The 24174-nt window shown below is 40.3% G+C and overlaps 2 protein-coding genes across 2 annotated transcripts in view; one reads left to right on the plus strand and one right to left on the minus strand.

Annotated features, from left to right (window-relative positions):
• Positions 1–1222: 1222 nt before the first annotated feature.
• Positions 1223–1825, minus strand: LOC126381436 (uncharacterized). The gene has a single exon (XM_050030908.1). The coding sequence runs from the start codon at positions 1823–1825 to the stop codon at positions 1223–1225; it is 603 nt and encodes a 200-aa protein (XP_049886865.1).
• A 15132-nt stretch (positions 1826–16957) lies between these two features.
• Positions 16958–24174, plus strand: part of LOC126381437 (uncharacterized) — a 31557-nt gene continuing 24340 nt past the window's right edge. Inside the window, exons 1-2 of the mRNA XM_050030910.1 lie at positions 16958–17300; positions 17667–17864. Of these exons, the coding sequence (XP_049886867.1) occupies positions 16958–17300; positions 17667–17864 (541 nt within the window). The remainder of the gene's footprint in view (positions 17301–17666; positions 17865–24174) is intronic.

Below are 24174 nucleotides of genomic sequence, written 5' to 3' on the forward strand. Positions count from 1 at the left end.
ATATAACAGAAAAGGAAGTCTAAGCCTTCCAGCACAGAATTATTCATAAATCTCTGAAAACTTTGAGCAGCATTACGCAAGCCAAAACTTAAGCGAGTAAATTCATACAAACCAAATGGCGTTGTGATCGCTGTCTTCTCGATGTCCTCTTCGAAAACTGGAATCGCGTGGTAAGCTCGATTTATGTCAACTCGAGAAAATACCTTTTTTCCTGCTAAAATGTAAGTAAAATCTTGTAATCTCGGAATCGGATAACGATCCGGCTTAGTTATAGCATTTAACGCTCGATAGTCTCCACACGGACGCAACTGCCCATCTTTCTTAGGCACAACATGTAAAGGACTAGACCAAGGACTCCTTGAAGGTCTACAAATTTCCATCTCTTGCATAAGCCTAAATTCTTCTTTAACTTCAGCATACCGCTCAGGAGCTAAAGGTCTCGCGCGAGCAAAAACAGGGGGTCCAGTTGTTTCAATGTGGTGTACTATCGGCTGTTTAGGAAATTCCCTAAAAGAAACAGGTCGCGTAATATCTGGATACTTTGATATGACATCAAAATAAGGATGATTTTGGTCAATCGTTTTGATACTAGGGTCAAATTCACAATTTATAACAGAAGCGATAGCTCTTAAATTAGTATTTGCATCAATTAAACGACGCTTATTTAAATCAATCAATAAATTGTATTTGCTTAAAAAGTCAGCGCCCAATATAGGTTGCTTGACGTCAGCTACTACAAAAGTCCATTTAAATGAACGTCGTAACTTTAAATCTATCTCTAAAGTCACTGTACCAAAAGTTTTAATTTCCGTTCCATTCGCAGCAAATAGTGTAAAATTACAACCATTATTAAGACTTCGTAAAGTTTTAAATTTCGGTAACACTGAAATATTAGCACCTGTATCCACCAAAAATTTAAAATTGTTTCTAACATCACTTACGCACAGACGGTTGTTAACGGAGCCGGTGAGAACTTCCGCTGAAGTAGTTCCCACCTCCGCTCTTAGTTTCCCTGATGTTTCTTCCAATTGCACGGCTTGACGCACTTACTTGCCTTGTCCTTGTAGCGGAAATAGTAGAAACAAAGCCAGTCTGGGCTGTTTTTCTTCCCAGTGCCACGGTTTGGCGTCCTTGATCGTGAGTTGTTCCTCGACTGCGCTGTTCACCTTGACTGAGAACGGCTCATCCGGGAAATCTTCGCATTGATTTTGGCTATTTCCTCTTAAATCATGGTAGTACTATCACTATGCGCTGAAGTTTGTTGAGCTACTTCCGTAATCTGTATCGGTCTGATAGCTGTGCAAACGTTATCAGCAACTTTGGCCAGAGCTTCTAAATCTGTCAATTCCGTGACCGCTAAAACTGCTCGTACTTGCGATGGTAATTGATCCTCCCACAAAATTCTGAGTGTGCTATCCGGAAAATTGTCCTTCGCCAGATCTTTCATGCGACGTAAAAGCTGTGACGGCCTCTGATCTCCCAAGTCCATGTCTCGCAATAGCTTCTTAATTTTATCATGTTTGCTATCTTCATACAAAGCCAATAAACGTGTTTTCAGGGTCTCACACTTTCCAGTAGCTGGCGGATTGTAAACTAAATCCGTGATTTCCGTTAGTGTGTCCTTACTCATTTTAGAAATGAGTAAATCAAAATTAGCTTCATCGCCTAACTTTTTCGGCTTCAAAATCGCGTTAGCTCTCGCAAACCAGAATCGCGGCTGGTCCGTCCAAAAATCTGGAATCCTAGTCGTGACGGATACTGCATTGAGTTCGGATGGAACATCATTGCTTCCACTTCCTCTGCTTTCACCCTCATCTCCAGGCATATTGGTACACACGAAAGTTCGAACACACGCAATAGAGTTTGAGAAACGCCGGCCGGGCAGTCACGTAGGCACAGTGATATATGCCACGGCACGGCGACAGCGCGGCGCAAAAATTCCACGCGGCGGTAGGCAACTCGACACCGCTTGAGTCCTCCCGTTCCGTCCGGGGTAGGCACAGTTCACCGATTCACTTTCGTACACTGTTCGTAAGTCTCGGGGTCACCACTTGTGGGGTCTTTTAATAAACTGCTTTGTATAGTTCTACTAGGAAGGCGCTATGACCCGCACTTCAAAATATCATCTGACTATAAATAATTATCAGAAGGATCCTGAAAGTAAAATAACTATTTAAAGTTGCTGAAATTATATTATTCACTTTAAAGGACTAACAATTACAATTTTGAAGAAACATTAGTTACACCGAAAATATTTAACACGGTAATTAAGTTTGGGCATAGTAGCTAGCCCGGTGACGGAACGGGAGAGACTGGCTAGCCGCGGGACAACGCAGGCGCTGCTACCAAAAATGCTGACATAACAAAAATTTATTAAATGTGTCGCTACATGTGGACTAATGTTATGGGCGATAGGCTGATCCCTTATCGCCATAAGGTTCATCATATCCAGCTTACGACATCGTATGAACAGTGGCTGCAAGTTGTCTTTGATTACTTGTGGCTCTGCCCACCCCATTAGGGATTACGGGCGTGAGTTTATGTATGTATGTATGTGTCGCTACACGGCTACCTACGCAATGTGATAATTATTAAAGTCGTACAATATTAACAGAATTATTTTGTAAATAGCTATGTTTTGTTAAATGAATTAGTATAAGTTTATTTATGTAATAATTTTCTAGTTTTAAGCAGTAGTTTTTAAGTATTTTTAATGTTAACTTTTTGATAGTTCCTAACAGAAAAACAAGAGCAATAATTACACTCAGTAGTAAAACGCGGCAGGCGTTACATCGTTCTACATCGTAGACATGCAGCACGCTTCCTTGTTGTATGATGGTGTTGCGTGGTACGGATCCGTGTACCACCCATCCAAGCTGCGTTCTTGATGCGGCGGGTTTATTCGGGCCGCCAACTAGCAGTTCACGGGACACGATCAATTCCCAGTGGTCTGTCCCCACTAGGACTCTAGGGCGTGCTTGTATTTTCTTAGTAGTGACTTCGGAATGGTCCGCTGGTGTAGAATAAGGTTCTTCACAGTGCGTGCCCTTATTCCGTACGATGCGTGGTCGTTCTTTCCTCGGAGTTGCACCGCGACTGATCTGCTCTCCTCTTCTTGTTGCTCCATGTTCACACCGCGTAGGTTCAGTGGCTGTGTGGGTCCGCTTGCGCCGATGCTCTCCGCCAGCTCATTGTCGATAAGGGTAACGGTAGCGCCTTCACCCAGTAAGGCGTAAGTGGTGACCTCCCCCCGTAGTCCGCTCACGATCACTGGGCAGACCTTCAGCAAAACAGTCCTCGGGCCAGTGGCGGTAGTGGCCACTGACATGACTGTCTCCGAGCCACTCGTCGATGGTTGCGGTTCGGCTGCAGCGGCGGGCGGGTCCTCGTGTAGCGTAGCGTGATGTGGGCGGCGACATTGGTTCACGCCGCACACCCGCGCCTTGCAAGCTATGCGTCGGTGTTTTGAAGCGACACATTTGAAGCAGAGACCTCTCTCCTTCACGAAGTCCCAGCGCTGATTGACTGTTAGTGCCTTGTAAGATTGGCACTGCGGCAACTTGTGATCTTCTCCGCAGCTGGGGCATTGGTCGGCTCGCTCGCTCGTATTGTAGATGGCGTCTGGTTTTCTTCCCAATGACGATCTTCCACTCGTGCTGGCCTTTAACTCTTTGTTTCTGTTTGCAGAGGGAGCAGTAGCGGCGGCGACGGCGCTGGCAGTCGGTGCGTACATGAAGGAGATCGCTAGGTTCGCCTCGTGTGTCAGGAATCGGGACATCATGACGATCTCGGGAACGTTGTCCTCTTCATGAAGGGATGCGTAGTCGCACCAGCGTGACCGATGATGCGGGCTGAGCTTGCTAAATACCTCCCGAGCCAGCAGTGGGTTGTGGATGAAGCCCCGCTCGTCGATGGACTCCAATATGTATACTTGGTTGCGCAGCTTGATCGCGAAGGTCTATCGCAGACGGCCCCAACCTCGGTAGTCGTCTAATTTCTTCTAGCGCCCGGTCAAACAGCACCTCGGGGCGCCCGAAGCATTGTTCCAGTGTCTTCATTATGACGCTGGGATCGGTTGCGGTGTACAGCAGTGCCGCCACGGCGTCGTGTGCCTCCCCCCGTAGGCACGTCCGTAGTCGCTTTAGGTTCTCGGCGGCGCTCAGGTTGTAGAGACGTGTCGAATCTCTCATAGTTGCTTTAAACGGCAGCCATTCGTTCGGATTGCCGCTGAAGATGGGTAGCTCGACGTTCCGGATGCGTGGTCGCGCCATCCGCTCGAGTGCTTCTGCCAATTGTTCGATGCCTTGCTTCGCGACCGAGGTTCGGCGTCTTCGATCCGCTGACGGGTGTCGGTCTCGTTCCGGCGACCGTAGTGGGTGTCGCTCTCGTTCCGGCGACGGCGAAAGGTGTCGCGTACGTTCAGGCGACCTTAGTGGGCATCGCACACGTTCCGGCGACGGTGAGAGGTGTCGCACACGTTCCGGCGACGGCGAGAGATGACGCGGTGCGCGTTGAGGTGTCGGCGAGAAGCGTCGCGGCGCGCGGCATCTGGCTCTGTCCTCGAAACGGGTCTGCTTCTGCTCTTCGTCCCGTGTCTCGTCCATGCGCATAAACCAGTCATCGACCCTGTCATTGGGTCGTAGGCATACGTCCTCTTCCTGCAGACGAGCGCTCTCTTCCTCTTGGATGTTCTCTTGTTCGACGGCGAGACGCTTCCGAATCAAGTCGGCTTCTAAATCCATCTTGCGTCGTTCAAGCTTCGCTAGTTGTTCCGTGGCTTCCAATTCAGCCAAGCGCAGTCTCGCAGTAGCATTCGTAGTTGAAAGTATGGAGGGCGCGGGAGATCCGCGCAGTGTATCTGCAGCGCGCCGTGTCGCAGCGGGGCCAGCGGAGCGGGACGCGGTGCCGACGGTGAGGGGCGCGGTGCCGGCGGTGAAGTGCGCGGAGACGGCGGTGAGGTGCGCGGAGACGGCGGTGAGGGGCGCGGGTTCGTTCGTCGCGCTAGTCGTCGGTTGTTCGCGGACTGAGCGCGTGGCGACGGTAGGTGAAGCGGGGGGTGCTTGAGATAACCGCCTCTGTCGTTCCTCTTCAATGCGTTGGAGGGCGAGACGTTCGGTCTCGCGTCGTTGCTCTTCCTCGCGGCGTTGTTCCTCCAGTTCCATAGTGTCTGTCTGGCTCCGCCGGGTCACTACCATTTCGGATCGGTGAAATGGCAGGCAGGTACTGAGCGCGTTCCGCGATGGCACCAGATGTTTCCACGATGAAGTGCTTCGGCGATCTGAATCCGGCTCGAAGGACCAGGTCGATTTTTGTTAGAATAAAAAGTCATGATTGACGAATGTTGGATAGATGTAATAATTATCTCTCTATTTAATTTGTTCATGGTGGCTACTCGAAGCGTGCGTATCTTTGTGTGGAAGTAAAAAGCCAAGGATTATACGTATGCTCAACTTGGACAAAATCGAAGATGGTGAGTTATTTACTTATAAATAGACTAGCTAGATTTTAGGTGCCTATTACCTTACCTACTTAGTATATTACTATTTATTAGACTATTAATATTATAAATATTTTGTTTTGTAAGGTTTACACAGAAGCAGATACCTACCTACTTGACGTAAGTTGGTTTGGTTAATGCGTGATTGGGGGTGTTTCTAGTAGCCAATGAGCCACTCTATCTAATTTTTCATTTTGAACTTGAAGTTCTGGGCCACCCTGTATAATGTATGAGCATACATACTTCTACATTCTAGACTAACCCCTGCAACAAACAAGTATTTAAAGATATATACAATTATTTTGAAATATTTCCTTATTAAAAAAGCAATTTCTATAGTTACACTATCAAAGATCATTTACTTTCACGTGGAACAAATAGGTTTCTCAACTTACGCAAAACATTTTGTTAAAATTTTTCGTGTAAGAACGAAGTAACTAATACTTACAACATCCGAGTAAGATGAAATCGGAAGGTGAACAACGTTGTAGGTAAAGTTACAACTGTCAATGTTGTTTGCATTACGTAATAATAAAGCAGTGTCTGTACTTACAACGGAACGTTTGATTATAGTTTCGTGGAATATCTACGCAATCGTGTTTTTTTAATTTTTTTTTCAAATATACACAATTAATTAAAAATTAATAAATGTGGGTCAATCCGGGCTACATTTTGCTATTATTTTCTCTTTGAAGGTTATTTCCAGGACTTATAACTAATTAGTAGGACAGTTTTTTTTAGCTCCTGAAAAGTTGATAAAATCAACTTACTGCGTTTTTCCACGAAGGGTGCGATTTCTTCATGTTGCGGTGAAAAAATCAGATAAGGGAGCCGTGGTGTTGATAGCCCTGGGCTCTATTACTTTGAAGTAGTGTTTTAGAAAAACTGAAGCACTGCGCCAGTTACCTTTTCGAAGAACATCGTCTAAATTTATATTCCTCTGCGTCCAGTTATAAGTGGCCAAGCCGACCTGAAGCTACCTGGAGATCCTTTTATATCGGCATTTTTTTAAATAAAACGTAGCCAACCCGCAATTATGGATCTCGAAGCAATTTTGATAATTTAATGAGGACTGGTATCCAGTGGCATAGGTCGAACGTTTCGTTATCATTTCTTGATAGGCACCAACCCGATTGACGATAATTGATGCTGTCTGATTTTGAGCCAAAGACCGGCCAAAAAATAATTTCATTCCCGCTGATGTGAAATCTATGTGAAGTAATGTCAAATCGTGAATACGGCGACCCGATGACAAAAGTAACAATGTTGCTATTTGTTGTGAGACTTGAAATAAATTCGTGCTATCAATGCACCTTATAGTAATCAAATTTAAAAGATCTGTGACATTCCATGTAGTAGAAATTTTGTGACTTGGAGGATTTCTCAGCATTATTGCTTTAATTGTCTTTTTACAAGGGGGTGAGAGCTGAGCGAATCACTATGTGTAGGTTTTGTAAATGTAGCAATGGTTGATTTATGCAGCAGGATTGTCCTGGGTGATAATTTTCTCGCATCATGTAGATAGATTAAATATCTAGCTAAGTCAGGGGGGCTTGGCGTTGCCGAAGGAATTGTATTATCTTTGCACCATTTTAACCAACTATTCCAGGCCGGTTTATAAGTTTTCAATGTTGATTGTCTCCAGGCGGATTGTAAAAGCCCACGCTCAACATCAGTCCAATTATTTATTTCATTACACCAGCCCGCACCTTCCAAACCTCCAAAGACAGTTTTCGAATGTCTCGAGGAGGAAGGTTCATGCGTAGGTCCCGCAGATGAGTTGCGAGGTTCTTCAGGCGTAACGGTGGTCTTATGGCTCGCTTCTTCAGCTTCGATCTCCAGAAAGCCTTCTCCCGTTTCGGCACTATCAACAGATAGAGGCCGCGAGAGATGCTGAGGTGTTGAAAGATTCGAGGTATGAGAGCTGGTGGGGGGAAAATCCACCCTAGGTTGTAGTTCTACTGTCTGCTGAAGGCATCTGTGAACTCGCTCGATCGGTCCCTCTGATCCTCGCTCACATACTTCGGCACTACAGCGGAGTGTCTCGACGCGAAGAGATGGATTTCCGGGTATCCCAACTTCTGGAAGATGAACGTCTGTGTCGGTCTGTCTAGGTGCCATTCTCGATGGGCCTTCAATCTGGTAAGATATGTTATGATGTAGGAAACATAGATAAATCAAAAGACGTGTGTAGTCCAAGATGGTTGTTTATTGAACCATCAATTACATTATAATAAAATTCACTTAATACTAAACTGCTAATTAAGGGTTGGCCTAGTTGCGCCGGAAACGCATATAATACCTACTACATCATCCCCTTTGAAATGAATAAAAAGTTTAATTATTAATTATACTTTTTATGCTAAGGATATTCTAATACATCAAATAAAAATAAACTAATTATTCTAGACTAGCTTTTGCCCGCGACTTCGTCCGCGTGGCGTGTTATATAAGAGAGAGATCTTTGTGTGTGTGGGAGTGCATACTTATGCAGTTTAGATTTTTTCATAAGTACATTTTTTTTTTCCCAATAACTCCCATTTTTCAAAATACAGCCAAAAATAAACTTTATATTTACTAAGGTATGCATGCATGCTAGATTGAATCAATTGATTGAATTGTTTTTTTTTAATTGATTGTTCATTGAGTTTTAATTTTAATACACACTTCCTCTCTTCCCTTCAACGTTGCTGTGCCCTACAGGGTCCATGTTTTAGTTCCTATGCCTATGTAACACCCCATTGTACTACATGGAATGCAATAAATAATTTAATTGAATTGAATTGAAAATATCTATCTTACGCGGTTTCGATTTTTTCATACAAATGTTTTTTTCCCACTAACTCCCGTTTCCGTGGGAATTTTGCAATATCCTGTTGCAACTAAGCTTTAAGTTAACTAAGGTACCTGCATGCCAAATTTCAAGCGTCTAACTTAAGCGGTTAAGATTTTTCATACAAAAAGATTTTCCCGCTAATTTCCGTTCCCGTGGGAATTCCGGGAATTCCTTTCTTAGTGCACCTCTACGGTACCTAAGCTATGTCCCTTCCAAATTTCAAATGCCTACGTTTAGCCGTTCAGGCTATGCGTTGATATGTCAGTCACAGAGTCAGTCAGTTTCTCCTTTTATTTAGATTTGATTTTTTCATACAAATGTTTTTTCCCGCTAACTACCGTTCCCGTGGGAATTTTGTAATATCCTGTTGCAACTAAGCTTTAAGTTTACTAAAGTACCTGCATGCCAAATTTCAAACGTCTAACTTGAGTGGTTTAGATTTTTCATACAAAAGGATTTTCGGGAATTCCTTTCTTAGTGCACCTCTACGGTATCTAAGGTACCTGCATGACAAATTTCAAACATCTAACTTGAATGGTTTAGATTTTTCATACAAAAGGATTTTCCCGCTAATTCCCGTTCCCGTGAGAATTTTGGGAATTCCTTTCTTAGTGCACCTCTACGGTACCTATGGTACCTGCATGCCAAATTTCAAACGTCTAACTTGAGTGGTTTTGATTTTTCATACAAAAGGATTTTCCCGCTAATTCCCGTTCTCGTGGGAATTTCGGGAATTCCTTTCTTAGTGCACCTCTACGGTACCTAAGGTACCTGCATGACAAATTTCAAACATCTAACTTGAATGGTTTAGATTTTTCATACAAAAGGATTTTCCCGCTAATTCCCGTTCCCGTGAGAATTTTGGGAATTCCTTTCTTAGTGCACCTCTACGGTACCTATGGTACCTGCATGCCAAATTTCAAACGTCTAACTTGAGTGGTTTTGATTTTTCATACAAAAGGATTTTCCCGCTAATTCCCGTTCTCGTAAGAATTTCGGGAATTCCTTTCTTAGTGCACCTCTACGGTACCTAAGGTACCTGCATGACAAATTTCAAACGTCTAACTTGAGTGGTTTAGATTTTTCATACAAAAGGATTTTCTTGCTAATTCCCGTTCTCGTAAGAATTTCGGAAATTCCTTTCTTAGTGCACCTCTACGGTACTTAAGGTACCTGCATGCCAAATTTCAAACGTCTTACTTGAGTGGTTTAGATTTTTCATACAAAAGGATTTTCCCGCTAATTCCCGTTCCCGTAGAATTTTCGGGAATTCCTTTCTTAGTACACCTCTACGGTATCTAAGGTACCTGCATGACAAATTTCAAACATCTAACTTGAATGGTTTAGATTTTTCATACAAAAGGATTTTCCCGCTAATTCCCGTTCCCGTGAGAATTTTGGGAATTCCTTTTTCAGTGCACCTCTACGGTACCTATGGTACCTGCATGCCAAATTTCAAACGTCTAACTTGAGTGGTTTTGATTTTTCATACAAAAGGATTTTCCCGCTAATTCCCGTTCTCGTGGGAATTTCGGGAATTCCTTTCTTAGTGCACCTCTACGGTACCTAAGGTACCTGCATGACAAATTTCAAACGTCTAACTTGAGTGGTTTAGATTTTTCATACAAAAGGATTTTCCCGCTAATTCCCGTTCTCGTAAGAATTTCGGGAATTCCTTTCTTAGTGCACCTCTACGGTACCTAAGGTACCTGCATGACAAATTTCAAACGTCTAACTTGAGTGGTTTTTGATTTTTCATACAAAAGGATTTTCCCGCTAATTCCCGTTCCCGTAAGAATTTCGGAAATTCCTTTCTTAGTACACTTCTACGGTATCTAAGGTACCTGCATGCCAAATTTCAAACGTCTAACTTGAATGGTTTAGATTTTTCATACAAAAGGATTTTCCCGCTAATTCCCGTTCCCGTGAGAATTTTGGGAATTCCTTTCTTAGTGCACCTCTACGGTACCTATGGTACCTGCATGCCAAATTTCAAACGTCTAACTTGAGTGGTTTTGATTTTTCATACAAAAGGATTTTCCCGCTAATTCCCGTTCTCGTGGGAATTTCGGGAATTCCTTTCTTAGTGCACCTCTACGGTATCTAAGGTACATGCATGCCAAATTTCAAACGTCTAACTTGAGTGGTTTAGATTTTTCATACAAAAGGATTTTCCCGCTAATTCCCGTTCCCGTGGGAATTTCGGGAATTCCTTTCATAGTACACCTCTACGGTATCTAAGGTACCTGCATGACAAATTTCAAACATCTAACTTGAATGGTTTAGATTTTTCATACAAAAGGATTTTCCCGCTAATTCCCGTTCTCGTGGGAATTTCGGGAATTCCTTTCTTAATGCACCTCTACGGTACCTAAGGTACCTGCATGACAAATTTCAAACGTCTAACTTGAGTGGTTTAGATTTTTCATACAAAAGGATTTTTTTGGTGGCAACACTGACGCGTAAATGTCAAGACGCGTATCTTAGTTTTAATTTCGTATTTTTATTATAATCATAGTTTTTAGTCGACTAATTTACTTGTATTTGTGTTAATTTTAGTATATAAAGTGTGTAAAATAGAAATTTGTGTATTTGAAGTGGAAATATTGGTGTAAATTCAAATCAGCTGATTGTCGTACGGAGACCAACGGACACCGACGTTACAAATTCGAAAATACGGACTAAAACCTGGGGAGTATTGCTTTGTTCCATATTATTACATTAGCTAGCGATAAATATTATTGCTATAACATAATAGTACACAGATCACACCAGAGATTAAAGTCCAACCTCACACCCGGCGCCGTTGTAGTCTCGCTTTGTTTTGACGTTAAGTAGAAACATAGTTGACGACAAAAAAACGGAAACACACAATGTTTTTCTATTTATTTACACACTTACAATAACATTATATTGTTGGCATTATATTGTATATTGTAGCAGTGTAAAACATAACTTTTACTCCACAAATTAGACATAAATAACGTACACAAAGCATTTTGTTATGTAGGTACTTATTGCAGATTGCTAAGTAAATATTATTAACAATATTATAGGTATTTTCTATTTTTCTTGGAATAGTTACTGCTGCTTTTCCTTTATTCTTTCAGATTCTGTCTAGTATGGCTCCCTGCAGCAAAAAGGACTTAGAACAAAAACTGAAGCAAGCCCTTCTTGAACTACAGGCGTCTCAAGAATAATAATAATAATAATAATAATATTTATTGACAAAAATATCGGTACATAGTTTTCCTTAAGTTAAGCATAATTGACATGAATATAATTGAGTAGGTACCATAGCCGACTAAGTATATAAATACTTGTATTTCAGTCTATGATGCCTCTCTCCTGGAGAAAGACACAAAAATATAGCCAGCATACAATCCTATGTTTCCGACAGAGTCAACAATAAAGTTACTATCATACAAAAGGTTGTGAACCTCTCTTTGTGTAAGATGTAAGTGTACGTGAGTGATTGTGAGAGGGTGTGTGAGAAGAGTAAATACAATGTTCTTATAACTAATCATTAAATTGAATACAAAGTAGATTTTTAAAGGATTCATACATAAGTTTAAGGGTCTGACTGATATATAATATACATGTAATTGCAATTTATTTTAATCATGACAAAATATGTAATAATTCTTCAGTGTCGTCATACGATAATTTTTGTAACCACTTAGCTGTTTTGGTTTTACAGTCATAATGATTCATCGAATATATTGATATATATTTATTCAACTTATTGTATAGGTAGGCCCCTATAAAGCAGAAAAACCTTTTTGAGAAGGCCGTACTAAAATTAGAAGACCTGTGACAAACTACATCACACCTACGTTTCAATAGACTACCTGGGTCATACGTTAGCTCACAATGCTGTCTGAGTATGATGCTTAATATGAATAATTGTCGCACGGTAAGAACTTCCCAAGATTGATAGAGGAGCCGTGTTGGATAAAGATAGGGTTTGAAAGAGCTAACCTTTAAGACTGCTCGTTGAGCTACCTCTAGGGACTTAAGTTTTGTTTTAGGAACCCCACCCCATGACGATATACAATATGTCAGCAGTGATTGACATAGAGCAAAATATACCTGCCGCAATAGTGTTCTGTCAGCAACATGTCTTAGATATTTAAATATATATATAAGCTTACGAACCCTACCGCATAGTAATTCAATGTGGTTATTGAAGTTTAAATTGTGGTCTACAATAATTCCCAGGTATTTTATTGTAGAGGAGCGTTCAAGGGCTAGACACGAGCAAAATTCAGATTCAGAGATACGGCAGGTGTGATTAAGAATTTTAAAGTTTTGAAAAAGATGGGAGACATTACGAATTGAGAAAGTTAAATATTTAGTTTTATTAGCATTTAGGGTAAGTGCATTCTCTGATAGCCAATTAGAAACTTTATCAAAGCCACCTTGAGCATAAGTGAAAACATCCTGCCAAGCCTTACCTGAGAATAGAAGTACAGTATCGTCAGCATATGAAATTAGGCTTCCTGACGAGAGATCTATTTGGCAGAGGTCATTAATATAAATTAAAAATAGTGTTGGACCAAGAATACTACCTTGCGGTACACCATAAGTAATGGGAAGCGCTGAGCTAACGTACCTACCAACCGATGTACACTGATATCTGTCAGTCAAATAGCTCCTAAACAGTGTGAGTTCATTGCCTCGAATGCCAAAACCTTCGAGTTTATTAAGTAGAATAGGAACAGAGACTGCATCAAAGGCCTTAGCCAGGTCTAAAAATATACCAATACATTTATTACCCGCATCAAGATTAGTGCAGACATAATTAGTTAAATTATGAACTGCATCGTTGGCGGATTTTTTTCGACGAAAGCCATATTGGTTTTTTGATAAAAGGTTGTTCTTCTCTAGGAAATTTATAAGTCTGGAATTTAAGATGCGCTCAAGAAGCTTAGAAATAGCAGGTAGAATGGAAATGGGTCTATAGTCGTTCGTACAGCCCCTGTCTCCGCCCTTGAAAATAGGTAAAACTATGGAACGCTTTAAACATGTGGGGAAAACACCGCTGTGAAGACTAAGATTAAATATAAATGTCAGGGGTTTTATAAGTAGATCTTTGAAACTCTTAAGGAATTTATTAGAAATTTTATCCCAACCCACAGAGCATTCGTTCTTCATCCCCATGATCATTTGTTCAACCTCGTGTTCATTTGTGTCCAAAAGAACAAATGAATTCGGGTTAATATTTACAGGAAGTACCGTGTTGGTATTGGTTGTACCTTCGAATTTTTCTGCAAGCCGTTTGCCCACGTTTACAAAATAATTATTTATCTCATCTACAGATTCCTCCGGTGAAGAGCGAATGAGTAAAAGTTCTTTAGGAATCTCTTTGATGATCTTAGTATGTGTAGAGGCTCTAACTGCGTCCCATATTTTTTTACTGTTGTTACCTGCCTTCTTTACTTGATCCCTATCGTATGCCCTTTTAACCTTTTGGAGTAATTTATTGCAAAAGTTTCTATATCTGGTATATATAAGTTTAACTGTATCATTATGGGGAGAGCGTTTTAATTTTAAATGTAGTTTGTCCCTGTGCCTTATACACCTTAAGAGACCCGGCGTAACCCAAGGCTTGATAATATGTTTACGTTTGGGCAAGTGGATGATTTTAGTGTGTTTTTCAATTGCGGATACAAGGACCTGCACCAGGTAAGACATACAATAGTCGGGGTCAAGAGAGTCATATATTGGCATTAAGTTTATGTTGGAGATTTCTAAGCTAAGTCCTTCATAATTCGTTTAACTGATTTCAGTGGTAGCAAAAGCTCTGGTTTGTTTCCTTTTCAGACACAATAATACTGGTCTATGGTCAGTGATATCAGTATTGAGAACAAACGTAGTCGCCAAAGCTTTAGTTTTCAGTATTACATGGTCGATACACGTGCCAGCGGCATCACGAGTAACAATAGTATGTGCAGGGAGAAGGCCATGAAAGGCTGCTAAACTAAGATAAGAATCAGCTGCGTTAGCTTTTTTGTCATTAATTGATATATTTATATCTCCCATGATTATAATTTCCTTAAAGCTTGAGACTTTGTGCAGAGTATTGTCTAAAGATGTTATAAAAGGATCCGGGTTGGAATAAGATGGTGATCTATATAAGGCAATAATAGCAGTTTCATTTCCAATTTTAAGCAATAGACAGTTAGCCTCACAAAAAATAGGCTCTTCTACTGTGACAGCAATATCTTCCCTAACATAAGCCACTACACCATCATTCTGGATAGGGTTATTTTTTGTTGAGAAAGCTTTATATCCATGCAGAACGGGTATTATGGAGGAGGAGGACAGTCTACATTCTGTCAGTAATAAAATGTCACAGGTAACCCTTAATCTAGTCAACAATACTTCAAAGGCCGGAATATTAAGATTAATACTTCGTATGTTTTGGGTGATTATAGATAGACAGGAAGGAGCAACAACAGGAACTTCTTCAACCTGACAGAGTATAGAATTTGATATAGTAATATTATCTAATTCAGTTTGCAAGGATTCTAACTTATCGAATGTTATAAAATAATACAGTATATGCTGTGTGTATGTGACAGTGACAAAAAGTCATAATAAATAAATAGTACCCGGTAAAAGTAAATTCTACATTTAGGATTTGTAAAAACTTTGTATTCATATTCAAAATAAAATGTGTTATGCGTGTCATGTGTATAATATAAAAGTAAGCTAACAAAAATAAGAGTTTGGAGTTCATTAAACTTCGACAGTTCACAAATAATGAAACAATTTGAGTAAAAGCATGCAGAGATAGTCACTTAATGCTCCTTAAATGGTCCAAGTCAGCCTCGGATTCAATCTTAATTAGTGGACTTTGTACCTCTTTTCGGAGATAAACAATACCTCGTGATGTCCAACAGAAAGAGTATTCATTGACTTTCTGAAAGTTCCTGGCCAAATAATAGAGCTTCTGGGATTTTGAAGTAAGAGCTTCGGAGACATAAACAGGTCTACTAGGATTTAGCAAACCAAGATGGGTGGTGTTAATCTTGTTTTCATTTGATTTTCCTTTGTTAAACTGCTTAACTGCAGAGAGCACCCTTTCCTTCATAATAACCGAGGCAAATTCAGTTATGACCGGTTTAGTGAAATCCTTCCCACTCAATCTATAAACGTCTTTAATGTCAGAGTCCTCGATTTTAATTTTTAAGGTTGTACCCATACTTTTTACCAATTTGCAAAACTCTTCCTTTGATTCAGGAACCCTCTCGGGAGTTGTTTTAGGGACGTTTCTTATTTCTATACCAGACGCACGATTTCGACGTTCAAGGCTCTCAACTCGGTCTTCAAGTAATTGAATGTACTTCTTATCGTCCTTTCTCTCAGATTCTAGTTGTTGTATACGTGAGACGAATTCATCATATGTTTTTGACATGAAGTCAACGCTTTTAGTGAGTTCATCATTTTGCTCTTTTATAGTGTTAACCGATGTGTGTAATGACTCAAAACGTTTTTCTTGCTCTTGAGAGAATCTACAAAACATATCCTTTATCTGTGACATCATGTTAAGGTCTTCGCCTCCATCATGCTTCCTTTTTTTGCGCTCAGTAATATGAGACAACGCAGAACGTAAGTCCGGTTCCGAATCGTAGTGTTGTTGTTGTAGGGGAGAATCAGAAACCAAACCGGCAGATTGTGAAGCAGTAATAAACCGACCCGTCTCGCCGCTACTGACCGGCGCGTCATTAGCAGTTGTAGGTATTGTTTGCTTTGTCATTATAGGTGTCTTTGGAGGCGAGTGATTTAATGGCATGTTGAATTGAAGCAAAAAGTACCAGGAGAAAAGAAGCGGTTAAGTAGCGTAGGCGCCGTTTGTTGTCAGTAACCACACAGGTCAACCTCGCTGGGTAGCTATCGACGCCTCAGGAACAAAACCAGTTTCCGTCTAGTGTAAGCAGACACCCAACACTATACGCAGACTTATTATACAAGCGTAAGCTGATTACACATGCGTTATTTCTTTCTTTCACTCGTCAAGTATTAGTTATTGTATAGTTCCTACTCGCTTTAGCAAAAAACAGTACTCACAGTAGGATAGTAACACACAGATGATTCACACACAACAAGGTGGGGCTCGGGCCACGATAGCACACTTTATGCACTCCTATTATTTATGATTGATTTATGACGTGAAGTGCCCCGAATTTTAAAATAAATTTGATGTACGATCTCGCTAAAATTCACGTCTGAACAGCTCAGAGGTCCGGGGGAGAAGCTGAAGAATGCAAGAAGCTTCTAGAAGAACATGAAGAGAGTGAGGCAGAAGTAATTAATGTAAATAATAGAATACTGTCTTTAAAGAACGAGCTCACCGAGTTAGATGGTCGGTATAAGGACTTGCAACACCAACGGGACTACTTACAATCCGTGATCAACTCACAGGATGAATGTCGAAACAACCATGAGGCTGCTCTAAATCGTATCAGAGAACTAGAGCAACAGGTTGCTATAGCCTACAATACAATAAAAGCTCATGAGGACCAACATTCCATCAACGAGTCACAACAAACTATGGCGTTATACAATGAGTTAGTCCGTGGAGAAAATTGCCAAAATAATGAGTCCATCTCACCTCAATGAGTGATAAATATAGTGATGATGATGAAGGTTGTGAAGAAACACATAAATTGAGACAAGAAAACTGTGAGCTCCAACGCCAATTAGCACGTTTACAGCAATTATATGGGAATGCACAGAAGGAAATCACTGAACACATCAAGGCAACAGAGTCCCTGGTTATTAATACGGAACGGCTTGAGTCTCTGGTGCACGACCGAAACCTGGAGCTGGAAACACTCCGCGCCAAAACAAGCAGCGAGTCTAGCGAGGATTTGCAGCGCGGGGGGTTGGTCGTAATTTCTGGAGCCTCACCGTCCACTAGCGCCGCATGTACCACGCTGCGCGAGACCGCTCCGCGAGGTACCGCGCCCCGTAGGGCTGCGAGACGCAGAGCCGCGCCGCCCAGTGCTGCGTCGCCTATTGCTGCGCCGGCCAGGGCTGCATCGCGCAGGGCTGCGACACGCAGAGCCGCACCGCCCATCGCCGCGTCGCCTATTGCTGCGCCGGCCAGGACTGCATCGCGTAGGGCTGCGACACGCAGAGCCGCGCCGCCCAGTGCCGCGTCGCCTAGTGCTGCGCCGGCAAGGGCCACATCGCGTAGGGTTGCGACACGCAGAGCCGCGCCGCCTATTGCCGCGTTGCCTAGTGCTGCGCCGGCAAGGGCCACACCGCGAAGAGCTGCGAAACGCGGTGCCGTGCTCCCCGACGGTGCGCCGCTGTCCGCAGTGATGTGCGACACCGCACCGCCCAACAACAAGCCGCCGTGTGCCGCGCTGCCGAGTGTCGCGCCGGCCGGTGATGTGCCGCCGGGAGCCGAGCCGCGGAGGGTCAGAGTCCGCGGAGCCTCGAGGCGCGGGGCGTCAGCGGCAGTGCCGCCGTCCGCGGCGCAAGCGCCTGCGGCGCCCCCGCCCGCTGCGCCGCCAGGTGGGGCGCTGCGAGGGCCCGGAAAGGTCGCGGCCGCATTGCCGGACAACGTCGCGCCCCAGAAAGACTTTGTCCCGCGTCTAACGAAAAAGACTGTTGTGTTCTCGGACGATATAGGCATAGGTTTAGGACCACTTTTAAAAAACTCTTTTGATCATGACATTATTAATGTGTGCATGCCTGGCGCGTCATATTCACAAATCATCACAAAACTATTCCAGTGTAAATATGATGCGAACACTACCGTTATTCTTTTAGTAGGCAATAGTACAGGGCTCACAAAACAGCAGTTATCTAAGTATCATAGGTCGCTAATGACTGTTGAGTGTGGAAACTTAATTATTTGTTCGTTTCCATACTCAAATTCATTAGCTAGTGAGGAAAATAATTATATATTTTCTCTCAACCAACACCTTTACAACAGAACCTGTCATCACAGTAATATTATTTATTTAGATTTGAATAAGTTTATTCAAAATTGTTTAATAACGACAGATAGAATATATCTATCTAAGTACTTTAAAAAAATTATATGTTCAGTACTAGTTTTTTATATTACAGACATTTCTGCCAGACCAGGCAGTAAACTTATTGACTGTACTGTCTTCTACAGTACAAAACCTTTTATTGACGGTAGTCAGCCATGTACCACGAATGGTACTTCATCTTTAAACTAGACAATAAGACAAAAGAGAAGCTTGGAATATTAAAACTAGTTCACCAAAATATTCAAGGCTTCTCTGGCAAAGAATTGGACATAGAATTATTTTTAGAGACATTTTTTATTGACATTTTATGTATTACTGAGCATTGGTTTAAGGATTATGAATTGTTATTCGGTTTTGAAAATTATCATTTGGCTAGCGCTTTCTGTCGAAAGATCAAAATACGTGGTGGCTCCCTTATTTTTATCAGAAATAGTTTAAAATATAAAGAACGCAAAGATATTACTGGACTTTCGATAGAGGGCACTATGGAGATTTCATGTATAGAAACAGAGAAACATATTGTTGTGGCCGTATACAGACCCCCATACAGTGCTAACTTCACAGTTTTTGAATCAGTGATGGAAAATGTACTGAAGGTCATATCCAAAAGTAATAAATCCATTATAGTGTGTGGAGATTTTAACGTTGATTTATATGAAGTAGATTCAATTACAACTAGATTTCTAAGTTTGTTTACATCTTTTAACCTTGTTAATATATTTATGGAGCCAACTAGAATTACAGAAACAACTGCCTCATGTTTAGATAACATTTTTTGCAATTGTGATTTCCAAGATAACAGTATCCTTAACTGTTTTAAGTCTGATCACAGTGGGCAGTTGGTTAGTTTTCCAGTACTTAAAAATGTGCAAAAAATTAAATTTAGTACTCGACCCATCACTGATAATCGGATAGAGAAATATCGAAATAGTCTTATTAGTAACTTACCTTGTCCAAACTTTGATACAGACAATCCTGACGATTTTTACAGGGATTTCTTCACTATTATCCATAAAGAATTTGAAAATAATTTTCCTCAAAAGGTAGTTACCAACAGTCAATCATTCAAGTTCAGTGACTGGGCTACCGTAGGCATTCGCAAAAGTAGAAATACTCTTTATTCTTTATATGAGGAAAAAACGTATACACACGCTGATAGTTTCAAAAGCTACGTCAAAAATTATTCTAAAATATTTCGAAGAGTGTGTTATACAGCCAAACAGATGCATATTAGTAGTAAAATAAAGACCGCGGATAATAAAATAAAGGCAGTTTGGCAAGTAATAAATAGTGAAACAAAGGCTTCTAAACCGCGTGAATTAGAATACAATATAGAATCGGGCACTGGGTTAGTAAAACAAGATAAAGATGTAGCTGAAGTTTTTGATAAATTCTTCACGAACATCCCTGTAAAAACTACAGAATCTCTCAGGTCCTCTCCTGTTCAAGCTGATATATTATTAAAAAGTAATGTTACTGCTTGCACTGAATTATTTGATTTTAAACGCGTTGATCCGAGTAGTATTGTTAAAGTATTCAAACAGCTGAAACTTAAAACCTCGAAAGATTTATGGGGATTGTCTGTCAAATTGATGAGCTCTGTTATTGATATCTTAGCACCATATCTAGCTTACATTTTTAATATGAGTGTTGAAAATGGCACTTTTCCAAATTTAATGAAAATCAGTAAAGTTATACCTCTTTTTAAATCGGGCACAAAATCAGACCCCACGAATTATAGACCGGTTTCTATTCTACCAGTACTTAGTAAAATTTTCGAGAAAATTATTCTCGACCAACTGCTATGTCATTTTAATTTAAATAACTTACTCCACAGCCAGCAGTTTGGTTTTACTAAGGGTCGGTCTACAACAGACGCGAGTGTGACATTTGTTCGACACATTTTCGATGCTTGGGAGAAGTCGCAAAATGCCGTAGGAGTATTCTGTGACTTGTCTAAGGCGTTCGACTGCGTGGATCACGAGACCTTGCTTTTGAAATTGAGGCACTATGGACTAAATAATGGAGCTCTCAGTTTGTTAAATTCATATCTAGGTGGTAGGATACAAAAGGTACAAATCAATAGTACAACTTCTTCGGGCTCTCATGTTCAAATGGGAGTTCCTCAAGGATCCATTTTGGGTCCGTTTCTTTTTTTAGTGTACATAAATGATTTACCTTATGTAGTACAGAACCAAGCTGACATTGTGCTGTTCGCGGATGACACTTCTCTTATATTTAAAATCGACAGAAAGTTAGAGGAATTTGACGAAGCAAACAGCGCTGTGTCGCAGGTTCTAAGTTGGTTTACAGTAAATAACCTAGTTCTAAATGCTAAGAAAACGAAGTGTATTAAATTTGTTCTACCAAACGTAAAGAAAGTAAATAATAACATTAAAATTAACGACGAGAAACTAGATTTTGTTGAACACACCGTTTTCTTAGGAATTACTGTAGATTCAAAACTTCAATGGGGCCCACATATTGTATCACTAGCGGGCAAGCTAAGTTCAGCAGCATATGCCGTCAGAAGGATCCGACAACTCACAGATGTACCCACTGCTAGACTTGTCTACTTCAGCTACTTCCACAGCATAATGTCTTACGGTATTTTGCTGTGGGGTCGAGCCGCTGATGTAGAAACTATTTTCATCATTCAAAAAAGAGCAGTTCGCGCTATTTATAAGCTGCGTTGTCGGGACTCTTTGAGGGAGCTGTTTAAAGAAATAAATATACTGACGGTCGCAAGTCAATATATATATGAAAACATTATGTATGTACGTAAAAACTTATCTCTCCTTCCGAGAAACAGTGAAAGGCATACTTACAATACAAGAAATAAACATAAAATTGCTATTCAAAATTCTAGATTAAGTAAATTAAATTCATCTTTTTTGGGGTTATGTATACGTTTTTACAATAAAATACCAGATAATATTTTAAATTTGTCAGAAAATAAATTTAAAGCTCACGTGAAGCTTACTTTATGTAAAAAAGCTTATTATAAGATTAATGACTACCTAAATGATAAAAATGTCTGGTATTGACTGTGTTCCTCTAGTTATTAAATAACTTGTAATGTATATCCTCATTGGTTTTTAAAAGATGTGTTGCTGTTGCAGTTTCTTGTCATTTCTTCTCCTCAGCCATAACACCTTGCGAAATGACGTAAATTCAAAAATGTTACATTGACCTTCAACAAGTTTATCCATGATAATTACGTTGAATAAATGATTCTGATTTCTGATTTCTGATTTCTTGCTAATTCCCGTTCTCGTAGGAATTTCGGGAATTCCTTTCTTAGTGCACCTCTACGGTACTTAAGGTATCTGCATGCCAAATTTCAAACGTCTAACTTGAGTGGTTTAGATTTTTCATACAAAAGGATTTTCCCGGTAATTCCCGTTCTCGTAGGAATTTCGGAAATTCCTTTCTTATTACACCTCTACGGTATCTAAGGTACCTGCATGCCAAATTTCAAACGTCTAACTTGAGTGGTTTAGATTTTTCATACAAAAGGATTTTCCCGCTAATTCCCGTTCCCGTAGGATTTTCGGGAATTCCTTTCTTAGTGCACCTCTACGGTATCTAAGGTACCTGCATGCCAAATTTCAAACGTCTAACTTGAGTGGTTTAGATTTTTCATACAAAAGAATTTCCCTTCACTACTCTGCTCCTATTGATTGTAGCGTGATGAAAAGTATACTATAATCTGTCCAGGAGTGTGAAGAATAATTGTACCAAGTTTCATTAAAATCCGTCCAGTAGTTTTTGTTTCTATAAGGAACATACAGACAGACAGACAGACAGACAGACAGACAAAAATTTTACTGATTGCATTTTTGGCATCAGTATCGACCACTTATCACCCCCTGATAGTTATTTTGAAAAAATATTTAATGTACAGAATTGACCTCTCTACAGATTTATTATAAGTATAGATTACAGAAAACTAAACTAAAATACTTTAAGCAAAAAATAACGTCGTATTGTTTTAGTGTGTGACATACTCCTTCCCATTTTTCATAATTTTTACATTTGGAGACATGTCTTCTACGACCTCGTATGGACCAGTGTAAATACTTTGCAACTTACTACCGGTTTGATTTTTTAATAATACTAAGTCATTTTTCGCATACAGCATTGGATTACATCTTTTATCATAAGTTTTTTTTCTTTGTTCTTTACTTACAATTAAATTTTTTCTTGCGTCGCTTTGAGCCTTTTGAAGTCTAAATCTCAGTTCCTTAGGGTAATCGTCATAATTATACAATGGTTCTAATTGCAAACTTATGTTACTCGGCAAGTTACATGTTTTTCCAAATACAAGTTCGTAAGGTGTATACTTTGTCTCAGTATGAACTGTTGTGTTAAACGAAAAACACCAGTATGGTAACCAACTACTCCAGTTTGTAGTATTATTCCTGCACTGAATCCTGAGATATGCACCCAGATTTTTGTGAGTGTTTTCAAGAGAGCCTAGAGTCTCGTGATGATACGCTGTCGAATTTAATTTTTTAACTTTCAACAATGAACAGACTTCAAAAAGGACAGAAGACATAAATTCGGTTCCCTGGTCAGTGAGTATTTCCTGTGGGATACCATAACGTAAAATAAAATAAGTTACGAAACTATTAGCTACTGTAACCGTATCTTTTGTTTGAAGCGGATATGCTTCAGCATATTTACTTAAATCGCATTGAAGCGTTAACACATACTTAAAATTATTTTCATCTATATCTAGTGGGCCCATTATATCTAAGTGTATTTTCTCAAAGGCCGAATTGGCTGTGGTAGTCAAAGTCATTGGTTCCTTGACTTGCCTATTCGTATGTTTCTCAACTTGGCACTGTTTACAGTGTTTTACGAATGTTATAACATCGTTACTCATACCTGGCCAGAAAACGTATTTTTAATATAATTTAACACTAGCTTTTGCCCGCGACTTCGTCCGCGTGGCGTGTTATATAAGAGAGAGATCTTTGTGTGTGTGGGAGTGCATACTTATGCAGTTTAGATTTTTTCATAAGTACATTTTTTTTTTCCCAATAACTCCCATTTTTCAAAATACAGCCAAAAATAAACTTTATATTTACTAAGGTATGCATGCATGCTAGATTGAATCAATTGATTGAATTGTTTTTTTTTAATTGATTGTTCGTTGAGTTTTAATTTTAATACACACTTCCTCTCTTCCCTTCAACGTTGCTGTGCCCTACAGGGTCCATGTTTTAGTTCCTATGCCTATGTAACACCCCATTGTACTACATGGAATGCAATAAATAATTTAATTGAATTGAATTGAAAATATCTATCTTACGCGGTTTCGATTTTTTCATACAAATGTTTTTTTCCCACTAACTCCCGTTTCCGTGGGAATTTTGCAATATCCTGTTGCAACTAAGCTTTAAGTTAACTAAGGTACCTGCATGCCAAATTTCAAGCGTCTAACTTAAGCGGTTAAGATTTTTCATACAAAAAGATTTTCCCGCTAATTTCCGTTCCCGTGGGAATTCCGGGAATTCCTTTCTTAGTGCACCTCTACGGTACCTAAGCTATGTCCCTTCCAAATTTCAAATGCCTACGTTTAGCCGTTCAGGCTATGCGTTGATATGTCAGTCACAGAGTCAGTCAGTTTCTCCTTTTATTTAGATTTGATTTTTTCATACAAATGTTTTTTCCCGCTAACTACCGTTCCCGTGGGAATTTTGTAATATCCTGTTGCAACTAAGCTTTAAGTTTACTAAAGTACCTGCATGCCAAATTTCAAACGTCCAACTTGAGTGGTTTAGATTTTTCATACAAAAGGATTTTCGGGAATT

Source organism: Pectinophora gossypiella, unplaced genomic scaffold (assembly GCF_024362695.1).
Source record: "Pectinophora gossypiella unplaced genomic scaffold, ilPecGoss1.1 Pgos_52, whole genome shotgun sequence".
NCBI classification, from domain to species: domain Eukaryota; kingdom Metazoa; phylum Arthropoda; class Insecta; order Lepidoptera; family Gelechiidae; genus Pectinophora; species Pectinophora gossypiella.

Excerpts from the sequence above, each read along its gene's own strand:
- LOC126381436 (XM_050030908.1), bottom strand. The coding sequence starts at position 1,825 with ATGCCTGGAGATGAGGGTGAAAGCAGAGGAAGTGGAAGCAATGATGTT.